This window comes from Athene cunicularia (assembly GCF_003259725.1).
Source record: "Athene cunicularia isolate RWA chromosome 1 unlocalized genomic scaffold, athCun1 chr1_part1, whole genome shotgun sequence".
Taxonomy (NCBI): domain Eukaryota; kingdom Metazoa; phylum Chordata; class Aves; order Strigiformes; family Strigidae; genus Athene; species Athene cunicularia.
In genome coordinates, this window is record NW_020799091.1 from 42,691,349 (window position 1) to 42,715,769 (window position 24,421).

Sequence of the window (24,421 nt, forward strand, 5' to 3'; positions counted from 1 at the left end):
GCATACTATGTAAACAGATGTCATCTTTACTAAGTAGCAGCACCTCATCCAAATAACTTCAGGGAATTGGTTTTCACATCACGATCGTATAGTACCTTTACATTTTCCTAGGACCTTTAGGTACCTTAGGATATGACAAAAAGCACTGGCTTGTGTAACCGTGCCTTCAAAGATGAAGTTCTTTTAAATAAGCTTTTGAAAAGCAGGATCACTTTGTTCCACAGACTTATCTGTAGGCAGTATGATGAAGTCATGCTCCTTTTGCTTGATTGGCTCATTAATTTTCCCTGCATTTCTGTTTATGTTCTTATACCCAAAGGGGTTTTGAAAGATCAACTAATCCCTACCATGTATTATGTGTTACTAACTTTGTTCAGAAAGTATGTCAACCAGCTTTTGTACTTGAAATTTAGATAGGTGTTCATTTCAGTGACTGCTATAAGCTGCTGTTCATTCCAGATGGAAGATAACAGTGAAGCTTAGTATCATAAAACTGAAGTCTGTCATTAGATCTTTAGTTTCTCTACTAGTTTGGGTTTTAAATTATGCAGGTCAGGCAAATTCAGAATCTTCTTGCTTGAAACATCCATCTGTTGACTGTTTATAAACCAAATAAAAGTGCTTGGTAGGTACTGCTTCATAAGCTCTGTAGAAACCACTTATACTTGTTAATACTGGGTCTCTTGGACAGCTCTGTTAACAATTCATTTAGGCAATGTTTTCCTACCCATCTCACATAGGACAGGTTGGTTTGTTTTAACCGCCACATCTGTCTGAGTTGCTGCTCTCTGCAGTAGCAAAAATTGGTAAGAAGCTGAAGAAAAGCCATGCATTGTTGGCAGGATCACTGCATTCATGTTTCATGTGAGGATGTACTGTTTGTCCTTTAATTTTTTTAAGGTTTATGGGCTTACTTAAGTTTTTTTTATTTATTGGTTTTATTTCTAGGGCCTCTTTCATGTCCTTGAAAGTGCTCTGTATCTTGATCCTTCTAAAAGCCCCCTTTTTGATTCAGCAGGACAAAGCTGTTCATCAAGACTTCCAAGCTATCTCTTGAAGATAAATTGAAAGATAAAGGTGTTTCATTGCAGAGATCTTACAATTCAGGGTATATGGACGTTGTTATAAACTAAATTAACTTCATCACATGCAAAGCAAGGCTCATTCTTCCTAAGCACGGCAGCTTGATTGTATATCTTCAAGATTTATTACTATAGAAGTCCAGAAGCTCATGTATCTGCTACCTGGAGATATGCATATCGCATGGGGGCTTTGTGTGTTAGCCTATGGACTGTTTATTAGTTTGCTTTGTCTCACTTCTTCCTGTGATTAAAATACAACTCTGACACCTAAAAGATTAGGTGGTTGGAACACAGTGACCTATGTACTAGAATTAGTATTTCTTCAAGAATTATAGGAAATCTTAAACAAAAAAAAAAAAAGAAAAAACCCCCAGACTAAACAAACACCCTTTCTTTAATTATTTGTTTAACAGTTTGATACTTTAGGTATGTCTTAGTATCACTTTTTAAAATTTAGAATTTAACTTCCCTCCCCTTCCCTGGAGTTACTGTGTTGTTACATGACATTAACAACTGACTTGGTAAATAAAATTCAAAACTAGTTTAGGTCTTGGGTGTTAGAAGAATCTAATTTTGTAGACATTTACATGTTCTTTTAATTGGTGTTTTAGAGCTATTTATGACAAATTTGTCCAGAGTTATATCAATTTAATTTTATACTTTTGGTAGTTGTCTTCTAGCTGCTAAATATGTAATACTGTAGGAGCTTCAATAGCCTACTCTGTGAAGGGTGTATGAATTCCAGCATAGTATTAGCAGAATGGCACTGGATATCCACAGAGGAATTGTATCCAAACTTAATCTTTCAAGTTGCTCTTAAAAGTTAAGTGCCCTTACCACTATTTCCTGTTGCAAGATGAGTCATGTTTGCACTGTATAACAGGGTACTTGCACCTGTATGTTACATATTTGAAACTCTAAGTAACTTGTAGGCAACACCTTTAAAAACATCTGACAGAGGCTTTACTGTTATGATAATGCCTTCTTTATAAATGATGGCATGTTAATTGGCTTAAGAAGAAAGTGTTCTGTAGTGTTAATTTGCTTAATGTATATCCATTAATTAGGGTAAACATAAAAATAAGCCACATATACCAGTATGTTAGGGTGAATAACAATCTTATCTTTAGATGATGTGTTCTTAATGATGTGCCATCCAAAATCCTCATGAAAACTTTCTCAGTGTTGTGATTTTGTGATTGATCTAATGGGATTTTAGTGAAGGTGAAAATTAGTACATTTGTGAAATACAAATCAAAAAAATCTTATTTATCAACAGAATAGTTACAGTATGTTTAGTAGCTCAGGGAGCTTTTCTGTAGTGTCTTACAAGTATTTAGGTTTGTGTTTTCAGGAAGGCATTCTGTCAGTCTTTCAGTTTATGGTACTTGTGAATTTGATCAGTGTTCTTTGTGCCCCTCCATCCCTATCCTAGAGTATTATCCTTGTGTTCATTCCTTCTGGGAAGCTGTATTTAGGAGTCATCCACTCCATAATTGCAGTTGTCCTAAACTTTTCTCATCTGTTAAAAACTAGCTAGACAATTACTGGCTTCTCTTATAACTGTGTATAGCATATCTTTCAGATTATTTTGAAAAATTATGGGCTCATACAATGTCCCTTGCTGCAAAATAAGTTTAATTTGCAGTGGATAAATGGTTAGTTCATTGATCACATCTTAAGGTAGTCATTCAGTTTCGTGTTCACCTTCAGTGAATAGTATTACTGTGTTCATACAGTATAACCAGATGGAGTCACTGTTTATCAGGCATCCGTTGTTGAGCTTAATATGTATAAACCATAGCAGAATATGGGAAAAAGTCTAGATGCCCAGGGTATACTCAAATTTTGAACGAGCAACTCTTTTTGCTATCTGTCAGTTTTCCCTAATTATTTTTGGTTGTTTTTGTGAAGAAATTGCTGAGTAGTACCGAGTACCATTTAAGACAAGCAAGTAAGGTAAGTTTGTGAAAATAACTGCCTACTTTATAGAAGAAACTGAGAAATGGAGTCTAGGTTGGGGATTAAGGTAAAAAATCTGCTATTCCTGTGGGAGGTGGGAGACAAGAATATGATGATTAGGAAATTTCCTTATTTGCAAAAGGAATAACCGTTTTTTTTAAAAGACAAGGCTTTCTGTGTGTTCTTTTGCTTTGGTCCCTTTTTTCTAGTTCCTAATGTAGTCTTTCAAAATGCATGAGGAAAAAGATGGGAAAATTGAAGTTAATGCTGATAGACTGTTAAATAAGCACCTTTTTTCTTTTTTTTACTTCCTCCACCAAATCTTTGGATGATATATGCTTCAGCAAACTTAAGTTACCAAATAGAATTTGGGAGTAACTGGCTGAAATTTTTCCTATAATGACAGAAGTTTCCAGACTTTCTGAATGACCAATCCTCTTACTAGTCCATGAGAGGAAAGAATCTTCACAAGGAGACTTGTTTGAAAATGTTGCAAAGGTGGTGTGACTTTTGTGCTGCTCTTGGAAGTTGTGCCAATGGACAAATGTCTTAGGTACATTAATCCAGTATTTAGAATAAGATAAAAGTAAGTTGAGTATCGGTATAGCTGGGTACTTTGTGATATGTGCTAGATTTCCAAATACTGAGACAAATGAAAATACTAGCACTTGAATATCCATAAGAGGCTTTCACAAAACTTAGTTGGTGATTACTTTAAGTAAATATCAGTGTAGCTGTGACCTTTTCAAAATGTCTTGCCTTCTAGACCTATGAAGATGAGAGGAGGAATCGGTCAGAACTTGAGGTCAGATGCCAACGTTTAACATTGGAACTGGCTGATACCAAGCAGATGATTCAGCAAGGTGATTACAGACAAGAGAACTATGATAAAGTAAAACGGTAGGTATCTCTACAGTGCAAGTGTTCTATGTACATATGTTAATAGATAAACTTCAACCTTGACTGACTAGAGTTTTTAATTTGATTTTTTTTTGCTTATGCGCACCATAGATTTTTCCTTACCCCAATCCACTAATGGTTCAGTCATAAGATGAACAACATTTTGAAATTTGATGCATCAAATTATCTTCCTAAAATTTTATATTTGGGGATTTACTGTGCTTTCACAAAGAGTTTACCAGTGTCGTTGCAACTGAAGAAGTGAGAGTTGTTGATGCCAAGCATCTTATAACAAGTACTCTTTTTTCCTAGTTTAAAAGCAATGATCTAACAAAATGCCCTATGCTGTGCTGTGCAGTGCTTACACAGTGAATTAAGAGGGTAGGACCTTGGGAATTAATATTTACAACTGAAGATAACCTTGTAACCGTAAATTTGAAAAGGCTGTTGTGAGAACTCTTTGTCAGAGAATCTTAGGATTACCTTACTGAATTGTTTTAACTGCAGGAAGTTACAGTGTCTCTTTTCATTTTTAAAATACAGATTTTACAGTTCTAGCCTATGCTCTAAATGCCCATCTTGTAAACAACAATTGCAAACTAGTGAAAAAATGACTTCTTATGAATGTACTCATAGACTTATATTTCAAAGTCCGGGTCCCAGATGGCTTTTTCATTGTGCTTGCAAGTACAAGAAATCAGGCCTTTGTAACATTTCTTGGGAAATGTATTAAAAAACGGGGTTTATGAATAGAAAACACCCTGTCAGATCCTTAGTTATTCATACTGTATGAATTCAGGCACAGTTACTGACACAAATGACTTTGCCACTAAGTCATTTGAAGGAGAGTCTGTCTTTTGGATAAGTGTTCACAGATATGTGTACTAAACCAACCTTGGAATCTACCTGGAAGCTTGTTGCAAATAGGATGGATTGATGCTATGGTTTGCTTCCCGTGTGCAACTGCATCTTAATAAGTGGATTGTAATAACGTTCATGTGAATGGTCCTAGTGTTTAACAGTGTACATTTAAAATAGTCTTGAGTTGAAAAAGGCATGAATGAACGTGCCAAAACTTTATTTGAGAGAGTAGGTTGTATTCATCTGGTTAGGCACAGATGAAGGGGAGGGGAGAGTACTGTTGGCATGACTGAATGAGGATATTTGGGAGCATTGCAGGAGTTAATCACTTCCAGGCTCATTTCTGCCTTTAAAAATGCGATGTCAAATCTTCTGGTGTACTACTTATCTCAGTTTTAAGGCATGCTATGCTTAATATAAAACCGGTTAGTTTTTTTCCAAGCAACAAGCTCATACTGACTCATTCATCTCGCTGTTCTGACAGGATCAGATAGAGTGGAGACGTAGAGCTGCCTATTTGTGCACACAGAAAGCACTCTTATTCAGGACACCAACATAATTTTTGCAGTTGTGTCATGTATATTTTAAATATGAGAAGAGTAGTACAATGCCCTCTGGTATCAGGGGACTGTATACAAGGGAGAGTAGCACCTGAGAACAAGTATACGTTGCTTTCTGTTTGATTAGGAAGATGGGAGATAAGTTGCTTTACTTTTCATCGGACTTCAACGTCTGCAAAAGATTCAAGAGAATGTAATGGGAAATAGCATCAGCAGCTTGATAAAGCTAAAACGATGGACAAGGGTACTTGCAGCTCATTGCTAATTAGAGAAATGTATAGCCCAAAGTTACACTAAAGAAGAATGATCAGAAGAGAATGAAATAGTTTAGGATGGGTTTTCAGGATTATTGTATTATAATTTAGGATTTAAAAAAAATACTTTGAAACAAAGAAAATTCTTTTGTATAATAAGATACTGTTGCAGGTGTTAACTAAAAAAAGTAAGATCACTAATTGCCCTATGAGTGACTGCTTGGAAGAAGTCAGTATCATTAAATGAAAGAAGGCTGAGAAATTACACATGCACAGGAATCTTGTTCATTACACTTTATGCATCTAATAGTTTCACTTTATTTTAACAGTGAACGTGATGTATTTGAACATGAATTTTCAGAACTCAGAAGAAAATATGAAATATTAGAGGTGTCACACAAAGCACAAGCTAAAGAAAGAAATGACTTATCGAAAGAGGTAAACATGAAGTTCTTATTTCAGTAATTATCTATTTCTTCACCTCAGGAATTTGATTCGAATCAAGTCTGTCATCATCACCTGTAGGATCATGGAATAATTTAGATTAGAATGGTCCTCAGGTGAGCAGCTGGTCCAACCCTCCCATGCAGTGCAGAGCCAGCTTAAGTCACGTTGCTTAAGGCTTTGCTGATTTTGAATATTTCCAAGGATGGAGATTGCACAGCCTTTCTGGACAATGTGTGCCAGTGTTTGTCCACCCTCTTTGTGAAAAAGCTATTGTAAAATCTAATCAGAGTTGTTGCAGCTTTTTTCTATTGCCTGTTGTCCTGTCACTATGCACTTCCAAGAGTCTGACTCTTTCTATATGTTCCAGTTGGATAGGTCAATATGACAATAACACTTTCCACGACCAGATTTCTCTTCTGAAGGCTGAAAAAAACCCTATTTCTCTCAGCCCCTTGTACATCATGTGCTGCAGTCCATGACCATCTTGGTAAAGCTCTTCTGGTCTTGTTCCAGTATGTTAATATATGTCTTCATGAGGAACTTGGAGTGGGACATGGCACACCAAATACAGTCTCACAAGTACTGAACGCAGGATGCTAATAACTTCAATCTATTGTCTGCATTGTTGCTAATACAGCCTAGTAGGCGCTCGGCCTTCTTTGTCAGGGCACACTTCTGGCTCATGTTTAATTTATTTAACTGATATTTCCCTATCCAGTCTGTATTTTGCTAATTTTCCCAGGAAGATGGCTGAAAGCCATGCAAAAAGTCCAAGTAAATGACATGGACAGTTGTCCCCCTACCCATAGAACCAACTTCCTTGTTAGATTTTCTAGGCACAGTTTGGCCTTGGTAAAGTGCTAGTTGTTTCCAGTCACCTTTTCCTCTGTATGCACAGATATGACTTCCAGGAGGATTTGCTTCATAATCTTTGCAGGGACTGAGGTTAGATTTACCAACTCACAGTTCCCTGGGTCTTGCTCCTTGAAAGTGGATTCTGGTCATCAGAAGCCTTGCTCACTTGCTATGATCTTTCAGACAGCTGGCTAACCTCCCAGCAACGTTGTCTGTCTCCCTTAACATTGGTCAAGTGACTTGTGTTTTCCCTAGGCATTATGTACAATGCCATTTTCCCAGGTCTCTAGCTTAATCTTACTTTGCTTCAGCCTTCCAGACTCTGCCAATAAGCTCAGGAACCTGGGAGGCCCGAGGGCAAAGTTTACCAGTGAAGGCTGTGAGTATGCTCTGTCCCTGAAAAGGTACAGAACTAGTTATAACTTGCTTTACCTCTTTGACTGCGATCCAGTAGTGACAGTAGGGCAGAGCTACTATATGGCTTATGTTTTGTTGTGTATGTTTTTTCTAGACATAATAGACTATATAGGTTTTCTCCTCTGTGATTCTCCAGTACAATGGTTCAGTTTCCTGAAGTTTCCTTCAGTTCACCTTTACAGAAGTTAGTTCTGTGCCAGGAACAGAAAGACTGCTATTCCAGACCTTGTCTTTCTATGATACTGCATCTTGATGAGGAATTCCAGTGCTGCTTCCCTTTTGGACAGGACTATCTGCGAGGGTGATGGACTGCTTTTTTCTAATGTGTCTTCATTAGTCTTTGAAAGTCTTTCTCCTGGGAAAACAAATAAATGTTTCTTCAGGCACAGAGGGGTTCTCATCTTTGTTAGGATCTGGTGAGTTCTGATCCAGTTAGGTCACTCACTTCACCCAGATCTTAGGTGCTGCCATTCTGGTAGCACTAACATTGCACAAGGGAACGCGTTTCTGCTGCCTCAAAGACATTCCAAGAGCCTGAGGCCTGTCAGGTCCAGAGAAATGTTCCTTGCTGCTTCTCTGTTCAGCAATTCATTCATCAAGGAGTCACAAAATGTGTTTGGTGGTGGCTCCCTTAATGGGCATGTATGAGGACTTTTAGGTCAAGACACTCAAAGAGAATCATAGTATAGAGAATGTTTCTAAGTCCACTGCCTTGATCTATAGGACTTTGTGTGGTTTATACCAGTACAAGCTCTCATTACTCAGTATTCCATTTTCACTATTTCTGCATCTAAATTGTTGATAGGGAGGATTGCTTTGCTGAACGTCCAGGTTTAATTATTCACCTTAAGTAAGCTAGTTAGGATAGAATAATCCAAAACTATCAGAACAAATAAAGGATTTTTCCTTTCATCTGATGTAGGTGTAACTTAGCAACAGCTTTTCAGGAGGGAGAAGAGACATTTACTGAACCTCAAGAAAGAAACTTTTTTTACTTTATATAATCGTTGACTAATTATCAGATGGTTTGTAGCTCAGTACAACTGATGCAAAAACAAGACTATTTTTTTAAGCTGTGTTTCTGTATAGAAATCTTCTCAGGAAAAACCAAAAGCAATAGAGAAATAATTGACTGGCTGTTCTAAATTAATTTGTGAATTATTTTCTTAACATGATATGAAAGGGACACTTCTTGAGAAGGTTGTTCTTGACTTCTGTATTGGTATGGGCAAGAACCAAAGGGAGGATCTTTGTGTGTTAACACTTTGGCAGCTGAGTAAAAGAGATCAATTATGCCTGAGAGAATTTAGGGGAGATTGTGTTCCTTAGTATCTCAGTTTAACAGTGTTACAGATAAAATAGTGGCTGTAACTACCACTTTAAAGATAGTATTCCTCTGCCTAATTTTACAGGTAGCCATAGAGATTCTCTGAGACACTAGAAGAAACTGAGTTTTCATTAGAAAATATATTTTGTATTCTCCTCTTCTATATCAGTCTGAAGGCTTAGTTAGGCTGCTTATTCATCAGTGTTCTAGCATAGTAAGAGAACGTCAAAATGCAGGTTTGTTCTCAGTGTCTAACAATGGGCCAAAAAAGTATTGTTGTGTACATGTTGGTATGTACACTTTAAGTACTGCAGTGTGGCAGCAACACTGTCTTTTTTTCATTAACTTCATACTAAATTAATCTGAGAAGCAATAAAAGTAGCACTGCTTTAAACTAAAATACCAGTTCAAACTGCATGATTGCTTAAATCTCTTGGAAGGTCCGTGGTGGTTTTTGTGCACTGATACAGTATCACAAATTCTGTGTTGGAAGAGCATACATCTGTAAGCATTTACACAGTATTTACTCCAGGGAAGGAGGAATTGGAGGGATAGTAACTCCTTGATGTATTTCTTCATGTAGTAATCCATGATGTCTGTGTTCATTGTGGTTATACATATAACCTGTTACTTAGAGAGAGGACAGTTGAGGGTTTTTTTTTTTTCTTAAATAAAACAAAGTATAGAACATGCATTTATACCTCATCCTCTGTGGTGCTCAGCAAGTGGGCAGATGGAAAGAAGCATGCCTCTAAGCATTATTGTGTACGAATTTTCAGCTGTTTAACTAGTTGCTCCACATCTTTGACTTGAGTATCTCTCAAGTAACCTTTGGTCCTTTTATGACTCAGGAAGGGTGAAGTCTATCTAGAACTTGAACGTGATGTCTTTATAGCTTTGGGGGACACATTTCTGATAAGTTATTAATTTATCATTCTTTGAACTTGGCATGTGACATCCTCAGGAGCTTAAACAGCAAAATTAAAGCTGATAAAACTGAGTTTTGCTGTGATAAGTAAGGAGTTGGGCCACTTGCACCAGTGCCATTATGCTCTCTGTCTGTTTTCTGACAATGTTCACCTCAAACAGATGGAGAGTACTCTCTTCCACACCAATTTCTTCTTGGAATAGTAAATCTAACTGATCTGATGATTTGGAATGCTGTTACAGAGACTCACAAGATATTCACATTTCTACTTTGGCATCAGTTCAGCCTTCTGTAGCAACGCCATGCTAAATGAAAGTCAAAACAAGACATACTTAACTCTCTTTGCCCTTGGTGCTGGCCTGGAACGTTACCTTGTTCACAACAATCATGGTATACTTCAGCCCCAAAATTAGCAGTTTTACTATTTCTTAGTAGAGCAGTCATCACTCTGGTACCCTTAAACTTTTCACTTCTGTTCCTGAGAATGTTGTAGCCAGTATGATGTCAGATTGGTACTAAGACTCAATGTCAGTATTTCTGGCATAGTACTGTTCAGTACTATCACTATTCAGTACTTCAGTACAATTTAGATACTGAAATAGATTAAGGGATGCTATCTCTTTTTCAGGTGCCAACTACCAGAAATAAATAATGAAAACTCCTAAAATTACAATTTTAAAGTCAGCATAAAGCTTCAGCAACTTAGTTAAACATAGAGTTTTTTGGCTCAGATGATGTCACAGAAAACAGTTAAAATCAAATTGCAAATGTGTGTACATAGGTTAAATACTTACCTTGAAGTTCATGTTGAAGTGTTCTTTTTAATGCCTTTTATAGCTGGTAACCATACAACAATCCCTCAACTTGTTGCAAAAAGATAAAGATTATCTTAATCGCCAGAACATGGAGCTTAGTGTTCGCTGTGCACATGAAGAAGACCGTCTTGAAAGACTTCAGATTCAGCTAGAGGATGCCAAAAAAGCTAGGGAAGAAGTGTATGAAAAATATGTTGCATCCAGGTAAGCTTTGTGTTCACTTCTATCAGTGGACAGGTTATTTAACTGTTTTCCCTTGTTTCTTGCACAAAACCTGTTTAATTGCAATTAATTTTAACTTTCAGAAAGCTAGTGCATCCTTGTGTAACTAGAAACAAAACACTTTTGTTGGGTCTTAAGATGTATCAGGAAATATTTTTTTAACCATTGGTATAAGACTATAGTAGTGAAGATGTCAACATTGAAAGTTCATAGCAACTGTTTTCTTAGGTGTATATAGAAGTTTACAGAGGTAGCTGCAATTAATTGCAAAAGAGAAAAAAAAAAAAAACCTTTAGAGTGCATATGTTACAGACCTTACCAGCACTCCACCCCAAATGACCTTTATTAAAAACACAAGAATTTGCAAGGCAATCTAAATAATTATCGCAGAATAAAATACATTTAATTTTCACAAATATTTAAAATATGGCATAGTATGTTTCATCTCGGCTATTAGACCTATCAGTCTTTCATATCTCAGGTTGTATGTAAAAAATGTGAATGTAAGATTTCTTTTGTAAAATGCAATAGTACTTCTGTAAAGTGCTTTAAAACCTGCATGTGATCTGCAATGCTGAGGTAGCTGGTCCTTCTTTACATTTTCCCACGCACATGTACACACTTTGTGTGCACCTTCTGAGACTGCATCCCATAGTGGGAATTCCTATCTATTTGGCAATTTAAACCATCCATCTCTTGGGTCAAGTATCTATGGTATTAGGTTTCTTATAGAGAGCTCTACAGGATCCTTTTTATTTGTTAGAGATGTACAAAAGTAGAGCAGGAGAAAACTGTACAAACTAATGGACGTTCTATGGTCCTTAATGTTACCTGGAGGTGCAATGAATTTGGGTAATGTTTATTTGCAACCTTCTGAAGAATTTGAGGCTTTTGAATGATTGCTTCACATCTGGAACTCTTTTGGTTGCTGTAGTTCAGAAATGAAGATGATGAAAACGAACCCAAGTATCTATTTTTAGCAATAAAGAATAATTCACCCTCTGGTCACTGTCAGAACTGCTGGCATTAGGGTACTGCAGTTAGAAAATTGCAAAGACTAGGAAACTGAGGGATTAACCTGTCAAATTTTTTAAGACACACACCAAAATAGGTTGAGATTGTGGCAAGATGAATGACAGCAGCTCATAGCTACAGTTCTTGGGAATCTGTAGGCACAGACCAGAACAAGATTTCCCTTTATATGTTTAATCTTAAAACACAATCCATAGTTGCACTGAGATGCTTAGATCACATTTAGTTTATTTGCAATATAAAGCCTTATTCATAATAGGTCTGGAAATAAGTTCAATAAAGCCTGCAGCCTGAAGACAAAACAACTTGATAAGGCAAAATCATTTTGAATTGCTGCTGAAGCAAAAGACTCTTACAGCGGGTCAGCAAATTGTCTAAGTGCCAAGAAAATGGTAATACTTGTTGTTTCTGCTCATAAGAGCTGTATCCTGAGGTCCTGATCTTCAGCTTTTTTTTTTTTCTACATACTGAACCACATAACACATAAAGAACACAAGAAGTTTCTGATGGGGACCTTATGTTCCAGTACAGTGTGGTTTTTGGTTGGATTGTTTTTCAGTGGTGTTTTTTTTATTATAAACTAGTTCACTATATCAAAGATCTTCATAATGTATTTTTCTGTAGTGTGGTGCAGTTGAGGAAGGAGAGGAGATATATTTACCTTGAAGGGTCAACAGAAATTCAGTGTCTTAATGAAAATAAAACAGGAAAATCTGGACAGCAAGCATTCTGACATTTAAATATTTTGGGGCTTTTAGTTAATGTGAATTGAGTTTTTGGCCAGCTCAAGTAATGATTTCTAAAAACTATGGGCTATCACACATTTGGAATTGAGAAAGAATCTAAAACCTTTTTTCAGTTGTAAATGCACATTTCTTCATAAATATGCTTTTATTTCCAAGTACACTTTCTACCAGATGGTTCATTGTTGATTGATTATTCTTGAACATTAACTAGATGCTATCAAATCTTAACATTCCTTAGCTGTTAATTATTTATGACATAAGCCTTTTTCTGTAGGAGAAATTCTTTATGGGATTCCCTACAATTTGTCATGGGTTTCCAAAGTTACGAAAATATATCAGTATTACTCTGAAATTAAATTCTCTTATTCTGAGAACTTTTGATATCTGCTGCTTAAAAACTGAAGTATGTATTTTAATTTATGTGTCACGTTGACAGGATGAAATCCAAATCTTGTAGGTTTTTTTTGATTTCATGAATCACCACAGTATGTAATCTTCAATGTTTCTTGTGATGGTTTTTTCCCCATATGATGTGCAAATAGTACACAACAAAGTCAGTATGGTAAGTTAGCAAGTCAATCAAATCTTACCCAGTGAGAAAGAAGTTAGAAAACTTTAGAAAGTGAGGAATTAGTTTTTTGTTGCTGTGTTGGGACTTTTGTTGTTTTTTGAAGTGGTTAATTAATATAAACACTCATATAGAGGACAACAAAGAATTTCTGGAATAATGTTAAGCATAATGTTGCGTGACTAATCCATGTCAATTTACTTTGAAAAAAATTTAAACATAGTGCAAAAAATTTAAACAGTGTGCAAAAAGCTTTTATTCATTCCCAATTAATTTTTTTTTTCCTGAGTGATTTTCACTTGAATAGCATAACAACATAGGCTAAAATGTATTTCAAGTAATTTGGGAGGGAAATGAGTAAGAATTAAAATTAGATGTAAAACCAATAAGTGCTCTGCTGCACTTGTACGGCTGTACCTGAAGTTTAATATTTTGGCCAGTACAATTAATTTTTAATTCCCATATTGTGTGTTTGCTTGTTAACAGAGACCATTATAAGACAGAATATGAAAAGAAACTGCATGAAGAGTTGGAACAAATAAGGTTGAAAACAAATCAAGAAATCGAGCAACTAAGAAGCACTTCAAAAGAGATGTATGAACGTGAAAACAGGTAGATAAGATACAGGCAATACCCTAATTAGGGCAAAAATGACCAAGTACTCTTTTGTGCTTAGGCATAATCCTAGCTGACTGGATCTTTGTGCGGTAATCAAAATGTGGGAATTTTAAGTACAACTGGAAAACTGATGAAAATGTTGTAAAAACTAAAATTATATTATACATGTATGATAAATATATGGTGTTACATTTATTATTAAATGATGGACATCCAACATTGTCAGTGAAAAGTATTATTAAAAATCATGTACTATATAAACTTCAGCAGTTTGAAGTTTATTCAGATGTATAGTGTTAGTTAATTAATACAAAATGTGTTGGTTTACCTGTCATGCTATATGAGCAATCTTGAAACTGTGTCAGGAAACTAGAAGAGAAGGTATTGATGCAGAAAGTAAAGCAGAAGAAATGAGGGGAACAAATAACACTTATGCCTTTCTAAAATAAATCTGTTAGAGATTGAACGAGAATGCTGTAAACAAAAAAAAGCATTGATTTCCTCTAAGTTGTTATAAAATCCCCTTTTGAAGAAGATCCTAGTCCTGCAAAGACCTGGATAATGAATTTTGTATGTGTGTCATCTTGTTGAGTTCCATGGAATTACATGCAGGGTTAGGCAGTACATTAGGCCTTTAGGGACCTAAGGATTTGGACTTTTGGCACTGGATTTATTTTTGAGCTTGTGTTTTTTCCCCTTTTATCCCTTTAAAATGGGAGGAGTGCTTAATTATTCATTATAACTCCATTGTAGATGTCCTGAAAGCATCTTGTGTGGAGAAGGAGATGACTGTATTAAAAAGATATTTATGGCATCAGCATCTGTTCCTCTAATAGGTAGTTTTGTTACTGCTCGGAAGAGTGAAAAAAGAACATGACTCCTGCTGTCTGTCTTGCAGTCAGTCAACTGGAAGGTTCTAATTTAAAAAAAAAATACATCATTGTGTAGTTTTGCAAGTGTAAGTAAAATATATGCACACACTTACATGCATCCACGCCATGTCCTGTATGCAAATCTACATTGAATTACAAAGTATAATTTAAATCTCAACTGTTCATGGAGATTTGACAAGGCTCTGTATATCTTTGAGAAAGCTACTGAAAGATACTTCATATGTATCTGGAACCAATTTACAGACGTTTTGTCTCATTTGGAAATAATTACTTCTGAAATGTAAATCCCTTAGAATTGACTTCATATTTTGCGAAAAAAGGATTTTTAGTGTATGGACCTTCTGTAAAACAGAAAAATTCTGCTGTAAGGCAGTGCTTCCCAGTCTGAGGTGCCCCACAATTGGAACCCCAAATTGAGAGCGAAGCAGTTTGCAATGAATTTGTGATACGATGTGATGCTGATTGTGACTGAACATAAAGCCAAGATACTGATTTAATCTTCAAGTTCAAAGCATGGAATGGTAGTACAGCTAAGTTAATCTAATATTCAGTTGTTCTTAGTTCTTACCACTTTGCCAAGCCTGATGTTTCCTTTGAAATTATTGGCATTTATTTTACACTTGGATGAGTCAGTTCAAGAAGCTAAAATGGCAGGGGGGAAACCAATAAAAAGGTGATGTTTTCATTCTTAATTTATTTGGGATCAGTTTCACTTGTTTGACTGTAGTAAGCATTGGCTATGTTTGCATTAGCAAGCATGAGTAAATTCACAAGGCACATGAAAGTATACCTGAGGTTTGACTTTGGATTAACTATAGTCTGTTCCCATGGATCAAACAAAATTTAGTGGGTTTGAGCATGTTAGATGCTCTCCCTGAGCACATCTTCTGACTTGGTTCAATCTGACTGCAATTCAGTTTGTGCACTCTAGTTTAGGGATGTGAACTGAAGTGCAACTGGAGGCACTTGGTAAGAGGTTTATTTTAAAAGCTAATATAGATATCCTTGTGCTGCTTCTTCCCTCTCCTGCCCTCATCCTGTCTTTTTTTTCCATACCTGCTCATAGATCTGTAGGTAGTATTTCTGTCCCATTTTAGAAGGGCACTTTCACTTAAATGATAGGCTTGCTAGAGACCTGATGGTCCATATGGCCTGTGTGCAGAGCCATCAGATAGGTGCTTTACCTCTTTTAAAATCACGATCACACAGTCTGAAAACTGGCAGTGTTGTTAGTGTATTTCCTATCTCTGAAAATATTTCAACAGAAGTTACGTCACATCTGTGATTGTCATCTTGTTGGTTGAGTAGTACCTCACTTGTGTCCTTTTTCCTTCTGTTGCATTTTCAACTGAGTAGCTGTTCAGTTAAGCAAAGTCATTCATTCTCTAAATGAGTTGCTGTGTATCTCCTACTATGTAATTTTTATTTCACTTCTATTACTCTGATCTTAAGGATTGCACTCCTACTCTGAGACATAATATGCTTGATCTTAATGTTGTTAACAAAATTAATTACAATGTTCTTATATATTTTGGTATGAGTCAGTTTTAAAGATTCTACTCTCAAGATCAGTTCCTGAATTTCATTGGTAAAATCTGTAGCCTAGTAACTCAATTTTTAAAGAAAATTTTATCTGCTTAATTCTGATGTTGGTTCTTCATAAGTAACTATTTCCTATTCATATGAATTACTTTGAGTTCAGAAAATACCATTGACATTTCCTTAGTCTAGAAAATAGTCTTTCATCCAAAAATTATATACCTTCAGTGTGGCTAAAATCACTTAGGACATTTACGTGGGCTTAATTTCCCTCTATTATCTTGACTTTTCTCTTCAAAATTTGCCTAAGATTATAGTTTCACTGCTTTAAGTCAAAAAGTTCCTGTGGGAGAAGGGGGGGAGAAACAACTTCAGTGGTAAGAGCTTGGTTGAATCTACATTAACAGCTTAGTTCAGATGAAGTATGTAGTTTTGAAGTGAAGCTCCCTAGTCATTGCTGCTTGCCTCACAGTTTGTGCTTAGATTTGCAGTATTGTGCTCACATTTGTAGCAAATGAACAGGATTCCTTTCAGATGAAACTAAAGAAAGGAGTCTCTAAGATCATCTAATACATTCCAAATGCCAGTGACTGAGTCACAGGAGCAAACCAGGAGTAAAGTAAAATCCTTGAAAGTGGTCATAACATAGGTGTCTGTTCCTCAACAACCACTCTTTGCTTTGCAAACTGGTTGTTACTGTGTTGTGCTGAATAGTGGAGCTACAGTTTATAAGCACTATCTAAGCAGTACTCATACTTACTACAGTTTATTGCAATGATATGCTACAGGCAGACTACTGATTAACAGACTGAATACCAATACAATTTTTTAACACAAATACTATATGTATTATTCTTCATATCATGCTGATCTCGTTTGTGTCACTGAAATAATGAGATAGTTTGCAAGTCTTGACTGATTCTTGGTTAAAAAAATCTTAAAAGTATAGATGGATTGTAGTAAAATCTTTGTGTTATTTTATGGTTCTGCATAGACCAAACATGATGCCAGGAATAGAAGTCAGAAGGAAACACCAATGATATGCAGTAACCTATATATTGGACCAGCTAGCCAACTAGTTGTATGTCAAAATAGGTTTTCTATATCTAGCTAATCCTTTCCTGCTGTATCGTGAAAATTGTGAATCATCTCAGCTAGGAGGACAGCATTCACCTAGTTACTAATGATGTACCAAGCAAAATCATTGGAATTTATTGAATTCCTACACAAAATAAGAAATTTATAGTTCTACTGTTCTAGAATTATTCATATATTTCTACATATAAATACGTGGTTTGATCATTGGTTTTGGAATTTCAGAACTGGAAACTTTGCTGGAACTTACAAAAATAATCTGAAGTAAAGCCTCCATAATGAATAGGCATAGAAGTATCATTCTATGAGAATTGAAGAAGGTAGTACTGAAGTTAAGATCAGTCAGTAGTAATTCATGAAGCAAAGTGGTCTTTTTTCTAGCAGTCTTGACAGAATAACTTTTGTTCCCTTCAGAAATTTGAGAGAAGCAAGAGATAATGCTGTTGCTGAAAAAGAAAGAGCAGCTGTTGCTGAAAAGGATGCTTTAAGAAAATATGATCAACTCTTAGAACAGTAAGTATCTTTTAAAATACATGTATAACTATATTTAAGCATTTTTAAGTAGGAGGAATGATTGCTTTGGCTTTCTGCTTATAAATAATAAATTGCATTACAAACATTTTGTTTAAATGAAGTTACATATTTTAATTCTAGTAGCGATTTTTTTTTTTTCTGTTATCAGTGCAGTAACAATATGAAAATTTGATTATTCTCCTATAAAGACAAACAAGCATAATCATGCATTTTCATGGCAAGAATGTGGATTTCATACTGTAGTAGTGGTCAAATTCTGAACCTGTTCTGTTGGTTTCTTTCTTTAGTTACAAGTAGAAAATTGTCTTGTATGATGACTTCAATTAATAGTTTTTGTAAAGTGTGGATAGAAAACAGTAGTCATGAACAGTTACGCTTGCTACATGCTTCTTTTCTTACTGCTGTCTCTTGTCAGTCTTTCATATTTCATGTATAAAATACAGTGTCATTACAAATGTACAGTTCTGTTCATATGGAGAAGGAAACTATGGTTGATTTTTCTGCTTGTTTACAAGCAGCCTTACTAACTTGTTCTGCAGCACTTTGTTTTCACTTTTTGTAAATTTAGTATTTTAGCTATGGTAAATTGAGGCAATTTAAAACTATGGACAGAAATCAGCTGTTCAGGGTAAGTTTGTCATATGTCCTTAGTTTGGGGCTTGATTCATTGTATCATACAAGACTTTTTTTCTAAAATGAAAAGGTCCGTTCATTAAGCAACCGTGCTACCTAGTCATCTACTCAAAGTACTACAAGTGAACTTCTTTTGCTTTGAATAGTTTTTAATTACAAGTAGTAATCCATTAAAATGTTGTTAACCTAAGCATAGGCATAAATTAAAGCTTTTAAATTTTTTGTATAGTTCCTAAATTGCAGTGGTGATATTACTAAAGAAATAGCATTGCTGAAGGACTGAGAAAATGTCATTGCTAACTAGTGTGAAACAACAGATGTAGTTCTAGAGTAAACAAGATGAGACAGAAGACTTGATATCCGTGCTGAGTTTCATGTGTTTTTCAGCACCCAAGGGTGCTGAATGTCTTTTAGTGATTAGAGTGCATTATAGGTGTCCTTGGATTCTCAATTAGCAGACTCTGAGGTTTGGTGCCACAACGCAAATCAAAATGTGGAAGTCAGAGCTGGTTAAGTGGGTATAACCAGGAAACTTGGTTCAAAACTGATTTTCTGAGTCAAAACAAAAGGCTAATGTGAATCAACCACGTGTTCCTTTCTGATGAGACTCCTACCGATAAGACTTACTATGACATGGGGAGTTCATATCTAGCTGGAAGCTATTCTGGAAAACAGGTCTAGCATACAATAATTTGAGTATGCACTTTCTTGTTTTTAATGAAAATATCAACTTTATAATTTTTACTATATTTTTTAAACTTAAAATCCATAGAGCTAGTACTTTTCTGTTCTGCTCTATTCCCACTCGTATAATGTGTCTTTTTTTACGTTGTTGCTTTTTTGAGGGGGGAAGTTCCCCTGCAATCAGAAACATAAGACTTTAAATGCAAGCTGTAGAGGGGAAAATAAGTTAGTAATGTGCTGTTTGTTGTCATCTGCTTTGATACACTCATACTTCTTCCTCCTGTAACTTTTTGTAGTGATAAGCTCTCCAATTCAGTAAAACTCTCATTTCCTTGATTTAAATAAGTTAATAAGTTGATTAATACTGGGTTTTGTAGTTCAAATTAGTAGATTAATCTTCTGAGGAATATGCCTTTCAGAGAAAATATTTCTACTTGGGAAAATGGAAACCCTGTACTTCTCAGATTTAAGATGTAGGGGTGTCTCTTCATAACTACCTCACTTGTAATCACAGTACAGGTGTCAAGACCACGACTTTTTCCACATTCCAAATCATCTACGTAAATGAACTGAAAGTAACAAACTGGCCTTATAAGATATAATAAATGCCTTAACTTAAAAGACCCCGAATTCTGAATTTACTGTGAACAAAGACATTTATTAATATCACCAGAAACTCCTAAGATAAAAAAGGAATACATGCTTTCTCCAGTTCTATATTTAAGTGAGTGTAACAGCTAGTTCTGCTTTAGTGAAAACAAGGTGAGTCATCATAGTTACCACTGGTATCATAATCTATATAAACAAACATGTTTGAAAGCTTCAGAAGTATGTGGAATGTTGACTGGCCTGAATGGTGGATAAAGCAAGCCCCTGGCAAATCTTGTGATCAGAAGTGTAACTAATACCTAATTTTCTAGTTAAGTGCAGTTATTTTCATTTTTCTTCCTGATGTTTGTGATAGTTTTTGGTAAACAGCTGTTTACAAATGCCAAGAAAATACCAAAGTGGTAATATTAGTGAAAGAGTTACAGCAAGAAAGAGTCTACTATTTCAACCTCAAAGTAAAGAACTATGATGTCAGAATGTAAGTTTTGTTGCTCACTTTGCTATTATAAAGCTGTAAATTCTGTGTGAGAATCCATGTTTCAGTTACATCTGCAATGAAAAAAGCTTAACTGATTTGATGTTGTGGATTAAACTGTGGTCAGTGTCACATACATTCTGAAAAAAATTATGACCAAATGGAAGCATTTTCACTTTGTTTTAAACTGCTGATAATGTGACTAAGACGTTTTTTAATAATTTTAAAACTATATTACCTCAATTGAAGGGGTTAAATGAGGAGAGCAGTTCTATAATAGCTCCATCTACTACACAGTAAAGTGTAGATAATAAATATGTTCTAACTTTTCTTTCTCTTGAATATCCCTGGAGTATTATTTTCAAACTATTGACTGTTAATCTGTTAATCACTACTTGCCAAAAAATCCCAACTGAACAAAAACCCAAGAAAAAAACATCAGAAGAACAAATCCATGTTGCTTTCCTATTGTTTTCTTCCTATTGGTTAAATTTTCTAGTTTCATATAAAGTGCAACACCAAACTGAAATGGTTCCTTTGTTCAAAGTGGACTCTTAAGGTCTAATATGGGGTGCACTCATACAAGAGCACTTCACCTCAGAGGATACCTACAAGAGCCATCTCTTGCCTTTGATTGTTCACTTCCTTTAAACTTTGAGGAGTATGATACCTTTTTAAAGTACTGTATAGATAAGGACTATCAGTCAAAACTGGTTTAAAAATTCCAGAATTACTGGGAACACAAGGGAAATCCATAGATGGTGTGATTTTTACAAAAACTTATTTTTCTTAGTGACAAAAAAAAAAATGTTACAGTTTATTACTGCTCACATGATGTCGTCACGGTGATTTTTCTTTTTCTATCTCTTTAATTATAACATAAAAAGTGTATGAAAGTGAAGAGAAACAAAATAGATATGCAGTAAACCAAAAAAGAATAGTCAAGAATATTGTATTATGACAATGCTATTCCTTCAGCTTTGCAGTGGGCACTACTTATAAAAAAATAGTTTTGTTAAATTCCTCCTTCTGTCTATGAAGATGTAGTATATTTTAAAGTATGTACTTTTTTTTTTCTTATTTTAATATACACAGGTGATGAAAGGGCATTTTTAAACATTTTTAGTTGGGTTGAGTAAATTCAGCATGATGGCTACAAAAAATAGTTTAGAGCCTTAAATATGTTCTGCAAAGATTTCAAAGGATTTGGGATTATTATTTAAACATTTCTGGATGGATATATATAGCTCAACTATTTAAAACTATTAGATTTATAGTGGACTATCTGCTACAAGTAAAAATACCTTTAGGAGTATTTTCAGTGTTTTTATTTAGACACACCTTTCTCAAATAAAAAGCAAAATAAAATAAAAGTCATTGGCATTTCTTGATAACAATTGTCTGTGCTTCATAGATTAAAAAAAAGTATGCAAAAAGTTCTGTTTGTTTACCTATTTAATGCTTTTCTTTACAGTCAGTTGCAAGCTGTGTGTACCTTTCGGAGACTTCTTTTAGTCTATCCATTAATCTTTATAATTTTAATCTTTTTTTTTACTCCTGTTTTCTTTGTTCTTCATAATTGGTACTTTTTTAGTATTCATTTGCAAGTAAGAGTAATGCTATCTGATTTTAATCATCTGTCTTAAACCTTATAGGTGATGGGGAGAGGTGATCGATCCTGTTCATAAAATGGGTGTTTAAATTAGATGAAATTAATATTCCTATATCTTCTTATTAATTGCAGACAAGCCTAGAGGACTATCTTAAATGAGAAGATAATTGGATAAATTTACTGAATAAATAAATGTTCTACTTTGCATTTAGAATCTCTGCTGAGTATGCAGGAATCTCATTATTAGATTAACATTTATTACATTATACATTCATTGTTAATAGAAACATTAAAATTAATTATTTTCCCCTTCTATTAACATGTTTTTATAATCCGGATGTTGCTGACTGCAATGACAGGATTCTAATCTTAAAATGATTAAGTCAATGTATTTGTGTGCTGGACTTAGGCCCTTATTTAAATATCAGCATTATTTTATCTTCAAGAATATTTGTATAAAATGAGGATTTAAACAATGAATTATAAAAAACCCACGCTGAAAACTTCTGGTCAAAATATTTCTTTGCCAAAGTTCCCATAACCCTATATTAAAAGCTACTGTCATAGCCTTTTACTCCCTAGACATGGATGCTACTTTTGTATATGAAGTGCTTTTAGTCCCTTGAAGAACTGTTTAGGTCTTGAAAACTACTACCACTTTAAATCTTCAGCTTCAATTAATTTCAGTAATGTTTTCTAAAATACTTTTTTGGTAATAATAATTTGCTGCTACTGCTGTATTCAATTATGACTTCTACAGTATGATGTGTATATGTGATTTTGATAACACTTAAGATTTTGATCAGAATAAAACTGAGAGCTGAGCCCTTTGCTGTCATTGTTAAACGTTCTTTAGATTTCAGTCCTAGCCAAAGTAACTACTACATATTTCCCATAAAAACTAACTTCATCTTGTTCTCCTGATGAGAAAGTTTTAAGTACAGGGTGTAGCTAAAAGGGTAAAATTTCATGGAAACTGCTGAAAAGTACCCTCTTGGAAGTTCAGAATCAATGCAAAGAAGGCAGTGAAAGGACTGGGAGTGATAGTATGATGGAGGAGCAAAGGAAAAAGTCCATTTCCTGGGTGAGTAGGGCTAGTTTCTTTCCAGGCTGTAGGAGAGGCACTGAAATCCATAGCAAAAGCAATTCTATGCATCCTATATTTCTACTGAAATTACAAGGGAGGCTCTATTATTCTGTTTTCTTCTGAGGATATGTTTATTTGAAGTTTGCATCTTAATGGATGATTATAAGCTCCATTTTAACAAACAGAAGGACAAAACCGAATTAACTGATTTGATCAAATAGGTGAGCGGTAGTGTTAGGAAGACTGCAAACTTGCTAGGGCATGTCTAGTTGTCTTTGCTTGTTCCTTAATAAGGATCTCAAAATTTTACATTCTTAGCTAAGATAGTGTTCTTCAGAATGAATGCTTTAAGCCCTGGAACCAGTCATCTCATAACTGTAACTGTCCCGATATTGTAGAATTATTAATGTCAAGACTAGTAGGAATGATAAGTTGGTCTGATAGCTGACCTTTCTGAGCTTCATGACATCTGGAATGCAGGCTTCGAAGTTTGTCCTCTTACTGTGCAGAGAATCTTCAATGATTAGAAAAAAAAAAAAAGCTAGAAAGCTTTTTATTTCAGTTCCTATTGCCCCAGCTCTTAAGAAATAATTTCCACAAAATATTATTAGCCTCTGAAGAATGCTTTGGGAAGGTTGTAATATGAACATATCTTCATATCATGAAGATATTCTTTAAGCCTTGACATTCTCATTTTACCTGTTCATTTCCTCATAGAAAAATGCCCCGATTTTAAAACATTAAGATTAGTAAAAGCAAAATATTAAAATTCTGTGATGGCTGTTACGCTGAGTACCCAATAACCTATTTACTCTTAAGTCCTTAGGTTTTTTTATTAGCCTGGAAAGTCTGAAAATCTGTCAGTGAGAACAACTTTGAAAGCAGTTACAAATCCCTTCAAAGAAGCATTATATGATATAAGGGTGCTGCTGCTTAGACTTGATATGTTTCTTGAATTATGGGGTTGAAACTTCCACTGCAGTCCATGATTTTGCTATGATTGTTAGTATCTCTCATGTATACACACGTTTTTGTGGTTCACTGTGCACAGTTTCTCATTAATGATGAGTACTGACAGGAGGAGCAAATAGGAATCCTTTGGAACTCGTTACTGAATGATGTTTCCGGTGCTGAAAGCTTACATGGGTTCAGAAGGAAACTGAGAAAGTTCAGAGACAAATTTAAGAATTACTTAACAAGTAGAAACCACATTTAATTCAGGAAATCCTTGAGCTAGAAATAGATGGACACTAGTGTTAGCAAATTAGGGAGAAATACAATCTATTTAAAAGTCTTGCTCTTCTCAAAATGTACACTTTTGGCTACAGTTGGAGATGGAGTTATCAGACTACATGGTCCTTTGATATGCTACAGCTATTCTATGTAGAACAAAACAAAAGCTATGAAACCCTGGGAAGCTTCTCAACCTGTTTACTGGGGGGGGGGCTTTGTGCCCCTTTTAAAAGTTTAGGCCAGATGGAATGACAAGGTCTAAAAGAAAGCATTTATCTGAAGATGAAGTTAATGTGATTTTATTTTTTTAAGTTTGTCCCATATATCAGGTTATCTGTGTAAATAATATTTATTACTGGAAAGTTTCTAACCATCTGAGTTTAAAGGACTAAATTTGTGTGTGAAGCCTCTAGCAGCATTATGTAGTCCAAAA

General features: G+C 35.1%; 1 protein-coding gene across 1 annotated transcript in view; it reads left to right on the forward strand.

Annotated features, from left to right (window-relative positions):
* PIBF1 (progesterone immunomodulatory binding factor 1) overlaps positions 1-24,421 on the forward strand; it is a 115,626-nt gene that overhangs the window by 14,593 nt on the left and 76,612 nt on the right. The window contains exons 5-9 of the mRNA XM_026859239.1: positions 3,811-3,944; positions 5,949-6,057; positions 10,431-10,612; positions 13,463-13,588; positions 17,536-17,634. Coding sequence (XP_026715040.1) covers positions 3,811-3,944; positions 5,949-6,057; positions 10,431-10,612; positions 13,463-13,588; positions 17,536-17,634 — 650 coding nt within the window. The remainder of the gene's footprint in view (positions 1-3,810; positions 3,945-5,948; positions 6,058-10,430; positions 10,613-13,462; positions 13,589-17,535; positions 17,635-24,421) is intronic.